Source organism: Copadichromis virginalis, linkage group LG10 (genome assembly GCF_057382275.1).
Source record: "Copadichromis virginalis isolate Kocher_CV1m ecotype Utaka linkage group LG10, C_Virginalis_male_GT1.1, whole genome shotgun sequence".
Taxonomy (NCBI): domain Eukaryota; kingdom Metazoa; phylum Chordata; class Actinopteri; order Cichliformes; family Cichlidae; genus Copadichromis; species Copadichromis virginalis.
The window spans coordinates 12781720-12803903 of record NC_140627.1 but is presented as its reverse complement, the minus strand read 5'-3'; the positions used below and the strand labels follow the sequence as shown (position 1 = coordinate 12803903).

General features: G+C 39.0%; 1 protein-coding gene across 4 annotated transcripts; it reads right to left on the bottom strand.

Moving 5' to 3' along the window:
- Nucleotides 1–493: 493 nt before the first annotated feature.
- LOC146699933 (chromatin remodeler ATRX-like) lies at nt 494–21899 on the bottom strand. Of its 4 annotated transcripts, none has more exons than XM_085469866.1 (35): nt 21525–21899; nt 20203–20306; nt 20080–20114; nt 19444–19472; nt 19188–19312; nt 18745–18861; nt 18232–18341; nt 16432–16499; nt 14568–16330; nt 13293–13353; nt 9262–9416; nt 8883–9059; nt 8706–8811; nt 8385–8475; nt 8041–8226; nt 7747–7891; nt 7424–7533; nt 6437–6580; nt 6149–6326; nt 5914–6051; nt 4628–4803; nt 4429–4546; nt 4206–4336; nt 4065–4129; nt 3555–3655; nt 3311–3467; nt 3143–3234; nt 2937–3042; nt 2668–2845; nt 2163–2354; nt 1904–2047; nt 1747–1818; nt 1569–1664; nt 957–1085; nt 494–871 (listed from the first exon to the last, which is right to left on the bottom strand). In XM_085469866.1, exons 1-35 carry the CDS (start codon nt 21542–21544, stop codon nt 788–790), a joined length of 5703 nt encoding a protein of 1900 aa, XP_085325992.1. In that variant the 5' UTR covers nt 21545–21899; the 3' UTR covers nt 494–787. The 4 variants fall into 4 exon arrangements, with proteins under 4 accessions (XP_085325992.1, XP_085325991.1, XP_085325990.1 ...); XM_085469865.1 differs by having other exon boundaries at nt 3311–3470; nt 4065–4126; XM_085469864.1 differs by having other exon boundaries at nt 3311–3470; nt 21525–21898.
- Between the last annotated feature and the right edge of the window lie 285 nt (nt 21900–22184).

The following is a 22184-nucleotide window of genomic DNA, read 5'->3' as shown; positions in this document are numbered from 1 at the left end:
ATTTGTGTCTCCTGGGACTGAACAGGGGATCTTTCACTTGTTAGCCAAATGTATAACCACTAGACTATGGACTATCTACTACTGTCAACAAATCTAGAACAATTTCCCTTGTGGGATCAAAAACATAGCCATCTGGTACAGCTTTATATGATTCAAAGTTCAATACTGGGCCTTGGTTCCATCATTTTACATTCATCTTTTGAAACAAACCCTTTAGCTCTTTTTCAGCTTACATTGTAAACAGAACATTTGTATGTTTGACCCTAATAGGAACACTTATGTCATACATATTAAATAGTTGGGGAAAAAATCCTCTTGACACAAAACATTCAAAGTAGCCTGAAGCCTGGATTAGATGTATAAACACTGACCTCGTTATTTGAAAAGTCATATTTAATGATCAATACCATCAACATGTGACAGGAGATAAGGAAAATATAAAAGGTGCACTTTAAAGCATGAAAAAAGTAAGTGTCTACTATATGACTTTAATATAGAAAAATATTAAGAGTTAATCAACAGGTCAAGGATTAAGGCACATTCACCAGTTAGCTTTTGGTAGCAGCGAAACAGCCAAGCAACTGAACAACTACAACTACATACATGATGTTTCCTGTGAAAAGGCTGAAAAAGTGCTAAACCAAAGTGACACCGCTGGCCTGTTGTTTACGTTTAAACAACTTTGGAAGCTCAGTGCAAACTACTCTTGTAAAACATTCAATCTTCTGGAGGAAATAAGTAATAAAACAAAAATTACAACTTTCTCCTACAAAGATAATTTTCTTGCTCAAGTCTGTCCAGGCTGCTTCACAGTCATCTGAGTCGCATCATTTCTTCGACTGTTCAGTATGCTTTGTATTCTGAATGTGAGCTAAGAAGGGGAATGATAGAAAAAATGTATATTAGTACAATAGTACGTACACACAGGTGCACTCACAGGTCTACAAATTACTTACTGTTTGTTGCTGTCCAAGAGCGTCTCGATAAAAACCATATAAATGTTCCTGCTTCTTCAGATCGTATTGTCTCCAGACCTCAGCTTTGCTCTTTACCTCGGCCTCAGGCAACTGGGCGTACTGCTGCCGCTGTAACAGAATATTTTGAACTCAACTTACATAAGTTTGCATTGTGAGTCGTCTGAATTTTGTTATCTGCCACTGCCTTGTGAAAACGCTGGTTTTAAGTTGATCCAGGATTAGCTGATCTTGTTAATGCAAATCCTATTTATTCAGTGACTCAAAGCCACAGAGTATGAACAGCCAAGATAAAATTATTGACCAGAGAACACAATCCACCATCAGAAACACTGTGGAGCTGGAGGACAAAGAAGTGTTTACTGACATTAATGACACAAAACAGTGCCAAAAACTGACCGACATTCATAAAAGGCCCAGCATGGCACTGAATGAATTTTTTTTACAAGTACAGCTATGCAAAAGATTTTGCAAAATATGTTTCAATTTTAAAGTGAATTAAATACTTTTTAAAACTAACATAAATCAACATTTAAAGAACTTTATTTTCCTTAAAAAAAATGCCCATCGCCACAGGATATGAGGGTCACTCACCATTAGAAACATGTATTCCTCAACAGTGTGAATCCTCATTTTCTGCAGTGCCGTGAAGGTCACTGAAACAGTTGTTCTGCTTTTGTTAAGCAGTTCCTGTAGAGACATTTTTACTTAATATATAATATAAAACACAAATGTTACTAAACAGTGAGGCGATAAAATGACATATTTATACCAATAGCTGCTCATTGGTTTTTAAATCCAAATCATCTTGGTGAGAGGTCTCTGGAACACTGGCTGGGTGTGACTGAGTAAAGACAGACAGTTTTACTCATATGCATATGATGTAAAAGGTGGGGATAATCAGTGCTTTGCAGTGAGCAGTCCTGTACCTCAGCTTCATACTCATCCCAAGCAGCTTTCCGTTCTGCCTCACTGAGCTCCTCGTCTTGTTTATGGTCCAGCAGGGATTCGTGCTCATGGTAAGTCACTATGTGGTCTTTGCAGTCTTCTAACAGCTGTGCCAGAACCGTATCCTGAGAAACATACAAGAAGTTATCTAGTGCTGCAAAATCTTAGTCAAACACCTGCGTGGTGTTTGACTAAGATTAAGACTGTAAGATTGAGACTGAAAATTAAGACTGTCGTTACCATTGGCAACACAGAAGCCGGTCTTTTGCTTTTCTTAGAGTTTGGATCGTTGAGCAGGTCTGGCTCGAATGTGTAAAGTTCAGTCAGCTCATGAAAGGTGAAGTGTCTCTCAATCTGCTGCTGATCTACTACTCGGAAGGACAGCGACTGCTTGGTTACCTGCCGATCGTAGATTTTCTCCTCCATGGTGCCCTGAAGATGACAACAATCACAATAACTAAATAAAAGAGTTGCAGCTGCAAGAATTAGTCCATATAAATTTTTGCATCGCTTTTCAGTTTACGTCTGATGTTGTTTTAATTTGAAAAGGACTATTTAGTGACCAATCTTAAACATTTCATCTGTTGATGTAACATGTGCAGAACATACAACAGTGGCACAGTAGAAAAGAAGCACATATGACTTTTAAACAGTGCCGTTTCTTCTAAACTACTAGAGAGGCCACAACTGACTTAAGGTCAAGACTTTGTGGAGCTCAATTTTCTAAATAAAAAAGCAAGCTTACCTGGGCCAAGAAGCGGTACACAAACACTTGTTTCAGCTGACCAAAGCGGTACACTCTGTAAATGCTCTGGATGTCATATGAGGGATTCCATGAGGCATCAAAGATGATCACCCTGTTAGCAGCCACCAGGTTGATGCCAAGTGAGCCAGCTTTTGTTGAGATGAGGAACAATCGGCCGCTAGAATAAAGATTATTCAAATTCAATCCGAACCTTCTGTTATATCAGTGTAGTTCATATAAAAGATGTGACAGAGAGAGACATTCTTTACCGGACATTTACAGGATTGTTAAACTCATCTGCCCACTTCTTCCTCAGTGTGGCACTGGTGGAACCATCGAAGCGGTAATAATCAACATTTTTAACCCAGCTGCCCGCTGTTAAAATTTAAACACAAGGAGGAAAAAAAAGCATAAAAATATAAACAGGCATTTCCTCTTAACTCATTATTTTCCTCTCCCATTAATAGAATACTACCTTTGAATGCTGATGGGTCTCTGGCACGGTGAGAATCCGCAAGAAAATCCTCAATCAGGTGTAATGAGATCAGTGACTGACTGAACACAATCCTACAAACGCATTTATGACATTAGACGCTGGCAGATCACTTGTTTAAATCTGCTTCATATCAGAAAACAAACATACACTTTATCCTCCAGTTCTTCAGCCATTCTCAGGATCTCAAACAAGAGCACCATCTTCCCTGAGTGCTCCAGGATTTTGGCATCTCTTTCAGAGAGAAGATCCTTGTACCAGCGCTCATCGGGACTCGGAGGCTTCAAGCTGATGGGTGCGTTCTCTACTGCTAAAGACATAAAATGGGAAAAACTGTAGCACATTTCACAAGCTATATTTGTTGGAGTATTAGTGGCATGTGGAGCTTTTATACCTTCCACTGCACAGACAACTTTGACATCATCAATAATTGGTGTGCTGTTGTGAGTGTTATTCCCTTCTTGTCCTTCGTTCTCTTTCATTCCTTCACACCAGCTAAAAATGAAGAAATAAACATAACCATTGTAGCATATGTATGCATGCTCCACATCTCTTCCTGGACGAGTGGACTAACCTTGATGAAACTTTGCATAAACATTGCCTTAGGGTACTTTGACTACCAAAATCTATATGGCGTATACAAATATTCTATACAAACTCCACAATCACATTTATTAGTGACACTTCCAGAGTTTATACACTTCCTGTCTACACAACATCCATTTTTCAATCTAGATTTATGCATCATGTTTCCTTGGATAGCCAGTTGGTCTACAATCTGTATTTGTTCCACCACTGCTTGAGAATACATCTTAAAGGAAAGGTCTTTAGTATTCCCATAACCCACCAGAATTGTTTTAGGGGTGCTTTAGGCTTTAATGAATAACAAATGAAGAGGTCTTACCTCTCAGCCTCAGTCATAGGGGTCTCTGCATCCTTGGGCAGATCTGCTGCTTTACCTTTACTCTTCTTTGCAAAAGAAAAAGAAAAACATGTTATTTCAGACTAATGAGTAATCAACATGCAGTTACGGAGATCCTTCTACCTTTTTTAATTTGCTCAGGTAGCTGAGCTGAAGGCACCATGGATGAGTCCAAATTCGGCCAAGGACCTGAAAGTCCTTGAACAGGTTTGCTCCAGGCCTCATCTTTTTGCTGTTATGTAAGGAGCTTACACCTGGGAAAAAGCACAACCATCTATAAACTCTTCAAGTAAAAAAAAAAGACATCTATTTTAGGTTTATTTTAGGGCACAATACAGATCCGCACCTGTGAAATGGTCAAGGTAGTATCGGTATAGATTATACTGAAGTGGGGAAACCCTCACTGCCAGCACGTACTCATACTTCGGAGGCAGAAACTGTCGAAGCTCCGAGTAATCTCTTCTCTAAGGAAAAGACAAACACAGTATTGTGAGCTGGAATATAAATGCAATGAAGAGAGCATTCAGATGTTCTATTATTTTTACCTGTATGCATCCGCCTAGCACTGAATGCAGTACATGTGCTCGCTTCTTCATGATTCGGACATCTTTCGGGGTGGAGTCAGCACACTGGCCGTTCTCTATGGGGTTGATGAAGCGGTTCCTGAATTCGCCCAGTGAGCCCAGAAGGTTCTTCTTGATGAAATTGACCATGCAGTGGTCTGGGAACAAAATATGTATTCGCAATAAGATTTCTAAACAAAACAACTAATAGATTAGGCTAAAAGCCTTTAAAAACTGAGCACATTGTGAAAAACAAATCAAAATTCAGAGTTTTTTTGGATGCAAATTTGTCACGTAACGTAAATAAACACTAAAAGTGTCCCAATTTTGCAGAAGATTTGTCCTTAAAAACACACTATGGAAAAAAGGAGTCAGCATCAAGCGATGATGAGCTGATCCTGATGTTTCTAAACACGAAAAGGAAGAAACAGAGATTCTGGGTGTGTTCAGTATTCAAGAGGAGGCAGTAGCAGGGAGAATTTCATGGTTTGGTATGACGACCGCTTTCAGGATGTTGGCGGAGTGGTCATTTGAGGAGGCAGAGAAATCATTTCAGAAATCATGCCAATATATTCAGTACCGTGGTACGTTTTTGAGCAAGTACACTTTTTGCCAAATGTAGTGGCCTGATTGGTCAGAAAAAAAGAGGGAAAAATCAAGCCTGATCTGAACTTTTGTAGTGCCAACACTATGTTATACTTTGACTTGAATCCACATAACGAAATGAAACAAATAAAATAAGTCAAAGCAGAAAATCAGTAGCTTGGCATCACCAGACAGATCTACAAAGGCAGGAAATTCTGGATGTTCTCATGTCTGTTGTCGATGTTCTGAAGCGAACAGAACTACAACCAGAATTTCAAAGGTGTGATATAGTACTGAGCAACAAAATAAATCAAACAAACCACAGCATTCAGGGATGTTAGCAGTAGGTCACACCTGCTGCATAATGAAAGAAGTGGCTGTGGAAGAGCAAACAGACACTTTGCAGCATAGCAAATTAAGAGCTCTCAAACTAGCTTTGTATCCTGGTCAGAAAAAAAGGTTAAAAGCATCGAAACCAAACTACACAACTGGCTTCTGAACACAAATAAAGGAAACAAAATTTGATGACTACAATTACTGCAAATCCTGTTTAAATGGGGACACTTGAGAGAGTAACTCCACCATCATGCACTTATTTAAACTAATTATAATCCCCATGTTTCTCTGTAATCACTTTAGGACTTCATGGCCACAGTTATGATGACCTAGTGCTGCAGACTTACACTCAACGAGGTTGTTCTGCAGTGGCGTGCCAGTCAGCACCACTCTTCTTTGAGTTTTGATGGCATTCATAGCTTTGGAGATATTAGAGCCATCATTACGCAGGATGTGCCCCTCGTCACAAACCACAAAGTCGGGACCTGAAAGGAAAAACAACATCAGATTCCATGAGCAAAGGCACGACACCTAAAATAGAAAGTCTTTTAATAGTAGCATGCCATAACAAAGTCACTGGACCTGGATCCACAAGTGTGCGATAAAACTCCTCCTTCCACTCGTCGTTGTTGATTTTACAGTCTAATGACAGGATGCGGTACATGTCATACCCCATTATCATCACACCTCCATCTCTCTGCCACCTCTGCAGAGCTCTGAGTCGACCCAAGTTATGCTTCATTGTAGCCAGTTCTATCACCTGTGACCAATAAGGACATGTTGCTGACACCATATGAGGCAAACCAAAGATTTCTGGCCTTGTTTTTTTATATATATATAATTTTAACACTTTTAAATTTCTTTGGTTACCTTGACTTTATCTTCCCCCATGTTGTTTTGCCATTTCCTGAACTCACTGACCCAGTTGAGGATGGTATTAAGCGGACACACAACCAAAGCAGTTCTAAATTTCAGTTCTGTGGACAGCAACACTGTGTGGAGGAACGTCACCACCTGTCAAATGAGACAACTATGAATATGACACATCCAGAAGTGCTGTCCCCTTCTAATGGACAAGTTCATTTAAAACAGACTGAGATTAAGTGAAAAACTTCCCTGTAGTATGACTGATCACATCTTTCATTTCTGTTTTCCGAAATCAACGACTGCATTCACTAGGCTAAAGAAGAGAGGGACCATAAAGCCCACAGTGTGTCAACAGTACACAATTCATAAGTCAGCATTCGTGATGCTATAGGGGTGTAAAAGTGAACATAGAATGCATAAGTCACCATAATGCTGAACAAGACAGACAGGTTTTAGAGCAACATTTACTGGCATCCACTTGAAATCTTTTTCAGGGAAGTTCTTACTTATTTCAGTAAGATGACATCAAACCACATTCTACATCTATTACAAGATCATGACTGAAAGCAAAAAAGAGTCAGGCTGCTAAACTAGCCCGAAACAGTCCAGGCCTGTCACCCATTGACCCAACAGAACTGCTCAGAAAAATAGGAAACAGCAATTTGCTAAAAGAAAAGAAAAACATCTCACTGTCTCAAGGCATAAAATGAGCAGATATTTTTATATTTTCAATAAAACAAATACTCAATTTCAGCATTTGATATGTTCAGTAAATGAACCTAAATAAATGTTCAAATACATAAATAAAAATGCAATCTACTTTTCCTGACGTTTCACACAGTATCACAACTTTCTGAAAAGACCGGGCTGTATCAAAAATGAAAGCACAGACAGAAAATACACAGACAGAAAATAATCTTTGGTTCAGGGAGTGCGATTTGTGATTCTGTGCAACTAGCATATCAAGGGTGGACATGTGTGTGTCTTTACCTGCAGAGTCTTTCCGAGGCCCATGCAGTGTGCCAGTACACAGCCTGATCCAGGAGAGGAGTTGGCCTTCTTCACAGACTCACAACAACTATCCCAAATAAACTGGACGCCTTGGGGAATGACATTGTGATTAGGTTTTTGGGGTGTTTTTAAATACATTTTAACAAGCTAAATACAATTAGCTCATATTAGACAAGTTTTAGGAGAGACGTGGATTTCAAACACAAAGTCTTAATGAACACAAAATTAAAAATGTATAATTAATCTAACTGCCCTAAGCATCAACATGATTGCAAAGCAAAACACAAAAGACAGAAACTAACCGTCCACCTGGTGAGGCTTCAATATTGTGACCAGGTTCCTGTGCACCTGAACGAGAGGCTTCTTGGTCTCCTCATCCTGATCCAGGATCAGCTTGGTTGTGACGGGACACGCCACTTGAGACAGCTCATCCTCTATGACAATGATCTGCAACACAAACAAATATGTCCTAAAAAGTTTCACTGCGTTGCATGTGCTGTGCTCGGTGTCCTTGATCTACAGGTACAAGGCATCTTATCAGCATTTCCTGCTCTAAACACTGATTTCTATTGCTATGGTGAAGTTTAGCGCAGTACCTCTCTCCTGTCTTCCATCTGTTGTTCCCTATTTGCCAAACGTTTGCATCTCTCCTCCTCCTCTCTCAGGGCTTCCTGAGTCTCAGCACGAAGGTTTTCATCTTCAATTATTCTGCGAATCCTTTTGCGTCCTTTCGGGGTGACTTTATTTTCGCGGGCCTCCTCAGGTGCATCCTCTTGATCGGTCTGTCCAGAGAACAATCCAACAGTCAGTATGTCAATCAGGCACGAGAGTTGTCTGTTGTTGTTTTTTGGACAAGGTTTATGGTATCACACATAAACAGGCCGAGATAAGAAGAATAACACATAAATTCATAAAGAGATAAAAGAGGATAATTCGATACCTTTTCACTGCTGGAGTCTGACAACAAAATGTAAGCCACTTGCGTTTTCTTTTCGTAACCATGAAGCTCATCATTCACCTTTGTGTTTGCTCTGGAGTTAAAAATAAGAAAGTATGTTTTCAAAAAAAGAAGGAAAAAAAAAAGAAATTGTGCCGATCAGGTTATCCAGTAAATCTAAAACTACTAAGCTGCTTGCTCAAATCTAACCTTTGCGTTCTTCTTTATATTATTTTCAGGTCTTTACAATTTGTGCATTGGCACGGTATAAATTTAACTGAATTGAACGCTGATTCTTATCAGTGGAAGTTGAAATAAACATACTTTTTGAGCTTGTCTTCACCAGCCTCGTCACCCGACTCGCTCAGCTCCTCACTCATCCCAGCATCTTCATCCAGCTCATCGCTGTCGGCCTCACTTTCACTGTCGGCTTCACAGAAAACAAGTTAGACGAGATACTCATCTCCTGTTCCATCTGATCACTGTCTAAGTTATTCTTACAGCTCTGATTTTCTTTCCTGGCTCCTCTTTTGCGCTCCCGTTTTCCATCTTTGCTCTTTGGTGCATCCTTGTTACTTGATGTTCCCTCATCTAAGATAAGTTTGTGACGGAGGAGGTGGTGCCTGGAGATGGGCCCATCAGAGTAGTAGTCAGATGAATCTTCGGTAAAGTCTTCCCCTGTATCAGAGACATATTCTATCATTATTATTATTTATGCTCTTTAACCACCCCAAGTGATATAACAGCCCTCTGCCACTGGGATAGCTTCGCAATTTTGTATTAATCTCATAACTGAGATACTGGTTAAATAAAATCTGGAAAATCTATTCATAAGGAAATGCACAAGATTAAAACTTGTAATACCAAGAAAAAAACTTACCATCTTCATCTGTTCCACTACCATCATTGCCTCGTTTGATCTCCTTGTCACTCAGTGAATCAGATTCATCCTCCTGTGTTTCTTCATCTGAAGAGATATCATCACCCGAGGAGTAGTTGGATTTAATTTGGGCCAATAGCAATTTCTTAGCGATTCTTTCAAAAGTAGAAGAGAAGGAAAAGGCACCTGAAGTTCATTTCATGATCAGTTTCATTGTCTTCAGCTGGATATTTTTACACTTATTGTTACACATTACAACAAAATATGGTAATATTTGGGCTATATTACACAGAAATGATCATTTAAGTGCTCAGCTGCCAATATTCCAAAAGCTGGTGGCATTAAAAAGAAATCAGCTATATATGGTGAGTCGCTTCTAGTGGATCCGCATTATGTCTTTAAGTGATGAGCCCAGTTTGAAGCTCTTGTAGTTGCTTCACAGACCAATTAAAAAGAACTGCCACAACACTGAAAGACATATTCAAAACATTAGTATAGAAAGCAAAAGAAAAACGAGACAGAGGCATTTTTAAGAGTAAGAATTTATTACGACAAACAAGGATTCTTCACACACAAAAACAATAGTCTCAAACTCTCAATAGTTTGTTCGCCCTTGGGAAATCGCGAGTAACACTTTTCTTTCTTTTTCCCTCTTTTTTTTTTTTCTTGCTCGAGTCTGACAGACATATGTTTGCAAAAATGACATTATGTTCATGTATTCCGCTCATCCTTTAAACTGTGACAGCTCTGATTTGAAGATCTACAATCTTTCGAGGCGACCAAAAGGCAATATAATCATGATTCTCCCAATTTTCTTGAAAAGGGGGACAAATTACACGTGGGACACAAAAACAGAAAATTACTGTACATAAAGATTTACTTAGAATGAAACATTAACTTTTTTTTCCCTACCCCAGGGGGTATCACATTTCAAAAATGGCTGAAGTATATTCAAACTGCAGTAAAATTCACGTAAAAAAAAAAAAAAAACATGTAAAAAGTTCATTGTTTTAATACCATGTGGTGTTTTGAAGAATATATACAATAAATAACCCCTTTAAACTCCATTTACGTGGACCCAACACTGCATGAGTCGTATCTGGCTCGGGTTTGTCTACTGCATCCTACTTCAGCCATTTCTCCCACAGGGTTGACCCTGTTTTCAAGTAGGCTATAATCCAGGTCAGTGGACATCAGATAAGCACCACTTTCACTGATACCAAATCCAACGTCCGGTGAGAACTTATTGTTAAAGTACACACAGTACAGAAATGTTAGACGACAGCAGCAGGAACAGATGAGAGTCTTGAATCTCATTTGATATGTTTCAAGTTAGAAGAAAGACGCAGCAGAAAGCGCAAAGACACTGAAATGAAAATGAACACAGCCACATGCTACGTTTTAGCCCAGTAACTACAAACAATGTAAACTTTACATTTCTGCTGACCATTTTCCCCATGATAAAGTTGCACTACAACTACACACAGACGTCATGTGATGCTATTCATGTTGATAGGAGGCTACAATATCCCAGATTTAAGTGACTGTCGCCTAACAGCACTGCATTCACTGCTGTGCTGTCAGAAAATCCGCCCTGAAAAAAACATGAGAAAACAAACAAGTCACATCAATAAAGACATAGTGTAAACTTGGTTGCTTGTTTTTTGCACTCTAACAACTGTTTCACAGCCCACTCTCATTTCAGATAAGGTAGAAATGATCACGATTATAATCACTGTTCTGAAATAAATGTTTTCATCTGCTTTACGTGAGTAAAAGCACAAGCTGGGTCTCCTGTTAAGCAGGATTTAACCGGCTGCAAGTTTCAGTCATTACGTTTAATGGTCAGCAGTAATGTATAGTCTGTGTATAGAAAGTGGGCCAAAACACTAGAAAAAGCATAGGTGTTTCTAAAGAACACTGCATAGCACGTACATCATTTGGGAGAAGAGTAGGCCAAATGAAGAAATTTAGATGCGAGGTGTTAAATTAGAGGGGAAAAAAGGAGATTAGGATTCATCTCTGATTGCACTTTACGGTAAATCTTAGCTACTTCAATGGTATTGCACAAATGCTGTGCTATTACTCTGGGCTTAGCCTCCAAGAGCAGTAATCAAATTTCACTCACTTCCATTGGAAAGGGTTGGTATCAGAAAGCTCGACAGAAAGATATTAACAGAGGTAAAGAGGTGGAAAATGAGTGTGAGACGTAAGATAATCTCAGTCAGAAAACAAAAGTAATACTCAAAGTATTCAACTTCTTCGAACTCAGCTTCTACTCCCTACCAATATGTAATAGTTTTCAGAGCTCAAGTGAACTGACTGGATTTCTAGCTTTTATTTGAGACTCCTGACAAACTGAAGCAAGTAATACCTGCATGTCGACACGCTTTGACTTAAGTCATTGGAATGAGCACACAGGAAAGCAAGTGAGTGTCAGGCTGACACAAAGCCTGCTCCAAAGTGCATTAGCTGTGACTGTGGGTGTCAGCGGTGCAGCAGGATTTCAACTTGTTTCCAGAGATGAAGTAAAAACTTGCTCAAAGACAATTGTTGGGAGTCTCCTAACTTTCAAAGAAGGCTGACTACATACCAGATTACAGAGGTATTTTATCAAATTAGATTGTACTAGATTATACATCGTGATGGCCGAGTGTAAACACCAGAGCCTTGAAGGTGCATCAAACAAACACTTAACTATCAAACATGTTAATGAAAAAAAAGCACATTACTTCTACTGCAGCTGGTGGTTAACTTACCACAACTTGCATAAAACCCAATAGCTGGTTTGGAAGGCTGGGTGCGTATCCTCAGCTCATGATACTGTTTTGAGGTGAGGGCTGTGGGAGACTTTGAGAACTGTTTTGAGAGCTGCTAAACTAACAAAAGTTTGCATTTTTTGTTTGTTGGACTGTGAGAGGAGCCATGTAACAAATCGTGAGACTTACAGACACTCACAATACCATAAAGGTAATTACACTTTGGCACTTCTTTCAAAGTGCAGCAATAAAGTAAACACTTTTATAATGCAACAACTCTGTGGTGTCAAATAAAAACCCATTTGTGTGTGACGTTCGGGTCCTGTGCTGTAGAAAAATTACAAAAAGGGACTGCACGCATCAAACTTTTGGGCCTAAAATTATTCAAAAGCTGAATAAATTGAATCTAAACACATGTACAGAGCCAGGTACATTGTCTCAGATCAGTTTATTCAAAAACCAATCTTTTTACCATCTAGCCCACAATTGAATGCTCACACCACAACTGTGACCATTAAAGCTAGGTATTAAAAAATAAAAATAAAAATAAAAGGTGAAGCATAAAATTTTTAAACATGTTTTGCAACTCTGCAAGCATCGCTCCCCATTTGTAATATAAAACAGAAAAAGGTTTTGATTAAATTATATTGTTTTTAAAGTCATAATATGTGCAGATAATGTTGCTGGCAGGTTTCAAACTTTATCCTTCACCTGGAAAATAACAACACTCCATTTACTTCAGTCAACAGTGCCACTCCATGTTGTTTTTGTGTAGTTTGTAAAAACACAGAATGAACAGTACATCGAAGCTCACTTTTATACTCACAATGAAACCACACCTGTACTCGTGGTGCTCAGGTTAAGCTGTACGCCAAAACAAGCTTCACTGTTCAAATGTATACTTTGACCTCCTTCATTCAAGTGGGTCTCTTAACATCAGCCAAGTGTCCCAGGGAGAATACGCAGGTATGATATAAGAAATAATACTAAAATGTTCTTGTATTTCTAAATGTAAAAAATAAAACAAAGACGAGCAGATTACGTTGCTTATCAATAACAAAAACCACGTCACGATTTTATCTCTAGAATGTGTATTTGATCGCTGGGGCCCTACTGCAGCTACGTTTGGGTCGTGTTTGAATTGGCTGTAACTGAGTCCTAATGACATGGGTGTTGCTAGACTTTGCGCAGACGTCAGGATTTGAAGTTGCAGCTTTTCTTCTACACCTAACTTGCTTTACAAACTCTACATCCGGGCTTTTTGAACCGTACCTATTTTCTGGATCATCGTCATCTTCTGCTGCCCATGAGGGCCCAGACTGCTCCTCATCTCCTATAAGAACAAACATCAGAAACATGAATTTCAAAATGAAATTAAGCTGCTACGTTTTGAAAACATATATATTGCCAGAAAAAGTGAATGCTGGATTGTGTGGACATTGAAAGAAAATATTCACATTTATTTTTGTCACAGTTCTTACTTCATGATTCATGACGAACCACTAATGACACAAAGTTCTGTTAAAACTTCTTGAGCCATCACTTATTTCTTTATATTTTGCTATGAAAATGGAAAATAGGTTAAACAATTTACTGAAACATGTAAACATACATGGTGACACAATATAAAAGCAAAACAAATGACCACTTTTATTCTTCAACACCATCTTCAGTAGTTGTGCAGGCTTCTTAAAGGACATTCAAACAAATCTTTGGATGTTGGCTGCCTTTTGTTCTTTTCTCTATCAATATAATCTCACACTGCTTCAACAATTTTGAAATCCTCTCTCTGGGGCGGCCAATCAATGACTGACAGTGTTCCACTGTGTGTTTTTCTATCCAGATATGCTTTTATTGCATTGGCAGCACCACTGTCTAAAATGCAGTTTCACACCATTAAGAGCTTCCACCATGTTTTTAAAAAGGGCCATTTCTCAAAGTTTCCCTTCCTTCTTGACAGTCACTGGTGCTTTTTCAGGTCTTTACTAGATTTTTTTTCATGCTTCCTAATCTCTTGACCCAGATACTGTTCATCTGCTGTAGATAGTTTATTTTAGGCCTGCCACTTCTTGTTCTGTCCTTACACTTGCCCTGTTTCCTCAAATTTTCTACTGACATGCTGGATGCCATGTTGAGATACATTGTTCTTGCTCAATAGCTCTTTGGGCATCACTTTGTTGGTGCGAAAATACTATTTTATGCCTGCCAAACTGTGTTAACTTTGGCATTTTTTGTGCAAAAGAAATGGGAACAAGCTGCTACTAACAAAGTGCCTAAAGATACAATTTAAAATTGGTTCTTTGCTAAGTTCTCTGTTATGTGACTGGTTAGTTGACTTTTTTAAGCTTAAATGATTCATAGATCAGTGGTAAGTAGCTCTGGTCAGGTACAAGGACTGGGCTAAAAATGAAAAAGTGCAAAGGCAGCCAATGACCTTCAATAAGCCTGAAGAATTATTGCAGTCTTACTTGTTGGAAGTAAAATATGAAGAATTAAGGGGTGGCTCAAGACTTTTGCACAATGGATCTAGACACCTGTAAAACTCACCTGACGATTGGTGGAATGCAGCTGCTCCTAATAAGGCCACATCTTCTGTGATTGGCTTCATCTTCTGATCACTTCCATCGCTCCCAGAGTCATCGTCATGTTCTTCTTCACTTGATGAGGTCGATGAATCCATTGCTTCCTGACGAGATTTAGTCTTAGCGTCCTCACCTTGTATCCTACTCCGCTTTCTAGCCACACCCTCCTCTCCTCTCTTGACAAGATGAGGCTTCCCTATTGACCTCAGCGTATTTAAGTGTTTTATTTTCTTTTGCGAGTCTTGCTCGTCGCTAGAGGAGTCCGTCCCACTTTCACCGCGAGCTTTGACTCTTCTGTTAGTTGAGTCGGCCTCAGGGGTGCGATCCAGTATCTTGCGTTTCCGCCTAATATTCTCTGGTGAGATTGGAGTGTTCTTATTAAGCCAGAAGAGACATTTTTTCGCCACTTTATTTGGCGACGCTTTACCACCATCTTCATCACTCTGGGGTTCATCAGAACTTTGTGTCATCGCTGCTCGCTCAAGCAGAGCAGCAGGGACTTCATCTGAATCAGAGTCGTCTCTTGTCCTGCTCAGACTCTGCTCTTCAGTTGTTTTAGCAGGCACCGTGTTGGGGGCCTCTTCAGTGTCAGAGTCGCTGTCACTGTCTCCTACTGAGAGAGATGTTTTGGTTTTCACATCACTTGGTCGGCGCAAAGGGGTTGTCTTCACCCGAGGAGAACGTCTATTGCCCTGTTCTTCTTCTAGATACAGAGATGCACTGGAGTTGTCATTGCTCATCTTGCTACCACTTGTTTCTTCATCTTCTGATACATGTTTTTCCTTTGACTTCTTATCTTTCTTTCCCTCCTCGGTTTTGGGGGGCGCAGATGACGGCTCCTGCTCCATAGCTACAGGTGTAAGTTGTACTACTAGTTTTTTAGTCATGTCAACGCCGCTTTCAGTAGATTTCAGGCCAATCTTTTGTGCTCTCTGTCTGGCTTTATGTGAACCTGAAACCATCTCCTTGCCCGGACAGTCTTGTAGACTCCCATCTGCAAAGCCCTTGGAGTCAGAGTCGTTATCTTCTAAATGTTCAGCTGCCAATTTCTGCAAGTCACTCAAGCACCTGTCATCAGGTATGTCTATCTCCATTTCTGCTTCTGTTACAAGTCCATCAAAGTGGTCACTAAGCAGTTTTTCCCAATTGCTCGATACATCCAAATCACTGAATTCTTCCTTAAGGCTATCCTCCAGTCCTGCTAGGGATTTTCTCAAGCCTTTAACTACTTCCAAAAATGACTTCAGGTACCTAGTGCGAACACCAGGTGTTGGTTTGTTTTGTGTCACACTATGAATGAAATTGACAAAAGTTTGGTTTAAGGTATTTGTTGAGTCCACTAAATGTTTGGCCTTTTTGGTAATGTCCTTGGAAACCTGCAGCATGCTGTAGTTGAACATCACATTTCCATCCATACCAGTGTGATCCCATTTATCCAGAGAAATGTTTTGAGGTGAGTGTGGTAAAATGTTGAAAATCTCAGATTTCCCCGGATCGACTCGATTCCTCTTGCGCTGCTGTTGCCACAAACGTTCCATGTTCTCAAGGACACTGTCACAAGCCATGACCAGGTCAAAAAGAGGTTCTGGGCTACACACATAGCAGTACCATTTGCTCTCCAAGATGCCCGACAGTTCCTTCCTTCCCAAATTTCTTAAAATGCACTTCTTACAGAAAGCATTGCTACAGAAATCGCAGCAGATCAAGTTGCCTCCTTCAGCACACCACCTGCACGAGGGGAAAAGAGAGATGATAAATGTGGCTGACAAAAGTGAGTTAATGGAAATGTTAATATTTCAGTTAAATGACTGAATGCTACTAAATCGTGCCTGCACTGCTCATCCATCCCGTCACAATCCTTGCTGATGTCATCACTTGAGTAATAGTTGTAGCAAGACTGTCAAAACAAAACATTTAATTAGAAACAGCTCTGAGCAATGTATTATAAACACTAACAAGGTGAAAAATATAATTCTGTTGATGATATCAATATACTTGAGGTCAGGTTTTTTTAATGCATCTTTTTTCAGTTTTGCTATTGTTTTCAATCAGGCATCAAACCCAGTGCTGACAAATCAGTCTGGCTCAATATTGTGCATGACAGTAGTTTTATTTTTGTTTTACTGGTATTCATGACAAGAAGCCACCCACACAAGGCCAACAGAATAAACACACATCACCAAGACAAATTATGAGCCGCACCACAAATAAGGACCGAGGTTTAAAAGAATTAAAAACACCTGATATTAGGGCTGCTCGATTATGGCAAAAATGATAATCACCATTATTTTCACTGAAATTGAGATCACGATTATTTGACAATATTTATTTAACCCTTTAAGACCTACCATAGAACCAAGTCCGCCAGAGCTTATATTATTTTTTTTGCATGTTGTAGTGCCATTTGTGGGAGCATTTCAAGTTGCTATACATCAATACAACTGTTATAGCCCATATTTTAATAATATGTATGTATTAAGTCCATAGTAACTACATTAATTGCAAAAAAGTGCAATAAACTACAAAAAAATTGAAAATCGTTTTTGTTTTTTTTTACATATATTTCTACTTGGAGAAATTTAAGAGGTTTATCTCTCAAAACTTTAAATACAAAAAAGTTGCAAAAAATAGTTTACAACAACAGGAAATTTATTTTGAGTGTCTTCATAGTTTTATTTTGAAGATACAGCAATTTTTATATACTGCAGGAAAAACAAAAAAACAATCCTATGATGCAAATTTGCAAAGAAAACAGCAGGTGCATCAAAATAAACTAGTTCTAGCAGTGCAATTTGAGTTCTAAGCATCCCAGAAACTATTCAGAAAAGTCAAACATGACTTATAAAAACACCAGTATAGGCTTTTAAGGCCTACAAGGTTCTACAGGGATTTAAAAATAGTTACACAAAACGGAGCGTGCTGCTCTGACCGGCTTTAAAGGGTTAACAATAACAATGTATTGAATAATGACTTTTAAAAAGTAATATAAAATAGTGTGCAAATACTGGTAACAGTGCAAATGTTTGCAATATAAGAAATAAATGAAAAATGTAAACATCTATGTTTAGTGAACTTTGCAGTGTTGCTCTGTGGTGCAGCTACTACACCGTAGCAAAGTTTACACACTATGTCTACTTGATCCACGTCTGACTCCGCGAACCCATAATGTTTCCACACCACTGAAGTTTTTTTTTTACCTCTTTTCAACCAACGGCAGTCACTCTCCTCTCCAAATAACTTCTGCTTAGCTTTCCGAGCTTCCCTCGGGTCCTCTTAATTGTTGTGACACGTGTTCGAAATGCAGAGCGGTGCGCTTGATTTACCACACGGAGCAGCGCGAGAGTAAAGCATGAGGGAGGGGCTAATAATCGGCTCAGTCATTTTTAATGATCGTTGAAAGCCCAGATCGTAATCGTGATTAAAATTCGATTAATTGAGCAGCCCTACCTGATATGCCTGATGATGTTCATGATTAACAATCAAAAAACCCAAAGAATATAAATGTAGTATTTAACAGCACAAAGTTATGTATTCTTTTCTGTGCTTTGGACTTACTGACTATATTGTTCTGATAACGTTCAAAAAGTGGGTGAAATAAAAAATTCTAGTATATCAATAAGCAGACTCACCTTGCATATAAGGACTTTCAGAACTGGGTGGCGATACAAGGAATCCCTCCGGAAGTGGTTAACTTGTCGGCCACACGCAGTGCAACTCACAATTCCAATGTGTTCAACTCCTGGGAAACAAAAGCTCCATTATTAGCAATTACATGGTTATAAAGAATGGGTTGCAGGACAGCTTCTCTTGTTGCATCTTTACGTACACCCAGTACATTTTCCTGGTAAAATCTAAAAGAGTGAGATCCCTTACCGGACTCAGGCAGTGGAGATTAAAAGTGAGGCACTGCAATCTCCAAAGTGGATTGTCAGAAGGCTCTCTTCCAAAATAATGACTATTTAGATACTAAGTGAAGTGATATTTTTTTCATATTACTTTAAATACTTGAGCATTTGTGCCTAAACCATTAATAGAACTAATAGAATAAACATTCTCTTTTTGATGTGTTGCAGATTTGATTCTTTATACTAAAATTCCTGCCTGAGCATTAGCTAGTGAGCAATTTCATAGTAGTAACTGACCTCCACGTCTTCTTGAAAACTCTTTCCGCATTACGCTTGATTTCCGGCTGCGAAACTCCGGGCCCCTGAAATCATCTCTGCCATTGTCGACTGCTTCAGGCCTGACCAGCACAGTGCCTGTGCAAACAAAAAGTAATCATACAGTTCCATCATTATTAAATATGAAATTAGAAAGCCAAAGCCAGTTACAGACTTGAAGATCCTGCATACCCTATAGGCACTCCAGCACATTTACAATGACTTAATTTTGTTAACTTCATCATAAAGTAAAAAAAAACAAAAACAACAACAACAACATGCAGATATAAACGTGAAGTCTATCAACGATATACTCTGAATGAAACACTAGCCCACTTTCTAGGAAAATGTTATGATGGTGTATAAATAATTATGTTTAGTGTCAAAGTAGCAGTGTGTGTGCAGTCAACAACCTTACGACCTACCTTTAGGCAATCTAGTGATATCAAGGTGACCATTTGCATTAACTGGTCCAAGAACCAAGTCCTCACTTGCATTTGAGTCCCCGGATTCATCCAATCCAGAGTGCTTCATGACAACTGAGGGTTTTCTGTAACATCAGTTAAAGAGAAATGAGCTATATTTAACAAAGTTTAAAAACCTACATGGACAGCAAAAAAGGAGATGATGCACACCACAAATTTTGTGGTTGAAATACTTTTAAACACACAATAAACTCACCGCCTCGAGTACTTGCCATCAGCACCAGCCTGCAAAACGAGACGGTTTGTTTATTTAGGCTGATGGTCATCATGGCTTTGTGTTGAAAAGTATCCCAAAGGGAAATGCATTAAAACATTTTTCTGAGTTTGTGAGTCATTTGAATAGAGCATAAGGACATGACATAATTTTCATAATACTGAGCAAATATGTTTTACAGATACCTCCAACCTCCATACAGTTAGACTACTGCTCAGATGACAAAAATAACTGAGTTTTTGAGAGAAATTGTGACACAAATTGTTAAGACTATCGCTATTCCTAATAAAACAGCAACAAAAACATGTAAGTGGATGAACCGGCTCTATGATTCTTTGATACAGACAATGTGTGTGAGGTGTACAAGAACAGAATTTAATCTACTTGACATTTTATACGCATTAGTTATCCACTTGACAAATATTTGTTATTTGTCTCTCTAGATTAGGTTGTAGATCGAGTCTGTGTTAATACATTTTGGAGAAGGGCTGTTGTTTTTACTAAATCCAGATAAAACCGTTAATGGCACCATTAGTGCCATCAGTGTTACGCAACATGACGAAACACTACAAACACACATACTACACTGACATGTGTTTATTATGCATGTTCACTTACCTCTGTCAAAGTAGAACAGCACCTGTTTGTCAAACCTGTGAACAAAAGATCAGTAAAAAATAAATTGGTAATGCATGTAAACGTGTTTCCATTAGTCATGGTTAGAGTGATTAAAAGATGTACCATCAGCATCCTCAACTTTTGCTGTGCCACTGCTGTCCTCAGTGGAATTAGCCAAGTATTCATGAAGTTTGTTGACCAATACATTTAGCTTGCTGGTAGAGTTGCTGGACAGGAGAGGAAAAAAAGCAGGGCAGTGTTTATTTGATTAAACAAAACAATTCGGATTATACAGTGCTGTGGAAAAGTATTTGTCTGCTTTCTTAGCTCAGACAAAGATAACCAGAGTAAATACTAAATGTAGTTATTTAAATGATTATTTCATTTATTGAGGGGAAAAAAGCTATCCGAACCTACTTTGACCTACATGAAAAAAAAAAAACTGCCCTTTAAACCTAGTAACTGCTTTTGCCACTGTTGGCATCAAGAACTGAAATAAAGCATTTGTGATAACTGGTAAATAGTTTTCCACATCGCTTTGGAGGAAATTTGGCTCAGGTTTCCTTGCAGAGTTGCTTTAATTCCATGACATTGGCGGTTTTTTGAGCATGAATGACTGGTTTATGGTGATGCCTGTCTCAATCAAATGAACTAGGCCACTCCAAAACCTTCATTTTGGTCTTCTTGAAGCATTCACTGGAGGATGTCGCAAAACATTAGAAGTGGCTTTGTAACAACTTTTTCCACACGGGGCCAGGTAGCTTTGTTCGCTTAATAACTGAAATCATTTAAAAACTGCATTTCGTATTATCTGGCTAAACTATATAGAGGTACTTACTTCCGTTTTAGATAATCATAACCTATGTTTTGTCCAAAACTTGTTCGTTTATACCAGCTAAAAAGTTTACACTCACCTGATCAACATTAGAATTAGAAATAACTCACTTTCCTGATCGATGTAAATACCTCTCACATGAGACAAAGGCCCAACCTCAAATCTACAAGTAGAGCTAACTAGGTTAACATGGTATGAAGACTACTTTCTGATGCCCCCTTATTTACAAGTGGTCAGCACGGCTTGTTTGGATTGGACAGACTTTTAAGCAACCACAAAGAGATCAGATTCTGCTCCCGGGAGTGTACTATAAATCACTGCACTCCTTTGAGTTCAAATTATGAGCCAGCTTATGTTAGCTAAGAAAAGGCTTCTAGAACTGTTTACGAAAAGCCACGTTTTTCGATTTATATAGCCTAATGTGCTGTCCTACCTCCATTACTATTATGTTACTACTAAACTAAACTTGAACTGGCCCGAGTATTATTACCTATGCGGTCATTCTGGTTTAAATAACAGTTAGCTAACTCTGTTAGCAAGTGGCTAAGCTAGCTTGCCGTTATATTTGCTAGCAACGCTAAACAAGCGCACTGTAAACCGCCGGTTTTACCTCAGCGTCACTGCAGACATGTTGCGAAGCAGCTGAACAACCGAAGTCGTTCAAGTTTTTACACTTTCATAGCACAAAATAATGTGGCGCTTAATCTATGATCCACATCACATCCCACACATCCGTTATTGATAACAACTGAACCGCCCGTCAATGGATCTATTTCGCCTCTTTTTTTTCCCCTCTTTTTTAATGCGTACGAGTGAGCTGTCGCTCATTATCGCCATCTGCTGCCATGGCGTGTGCATGCTCAGTTGTGTTGTTTTCTACGGTTGTATTGCATGGCTTCTCCCTTTGGGATCAGGTTCCAGCCCCCCTTCCCTCCAAAACCACCTCAGAGAACCTGAATTGGATGAGCGTAAGAAAATGGATGAATGGATGGAAGGATTTAGGTGAATTTGAGTGAGTAATGCTCATTTTCAGCCATTTTTAAATTACTCTCCAGCTCATGTTTTTCAGTTTTCTAACAAAAAGTTATTAAATCTTCCCATAGGGAGTAGTCTGTCTGTCTATCTGTCTGTCTGTGGCTGACAGACAGACAGCCACACACACACACACACACACGCACACACACAAAAATGCCAAAGAATGTATTTTAGCTTTAAGTTAGAACAATTGTATGTTTTAATTTTACTTTCCTGAAAATAGTTCAATAGTTCC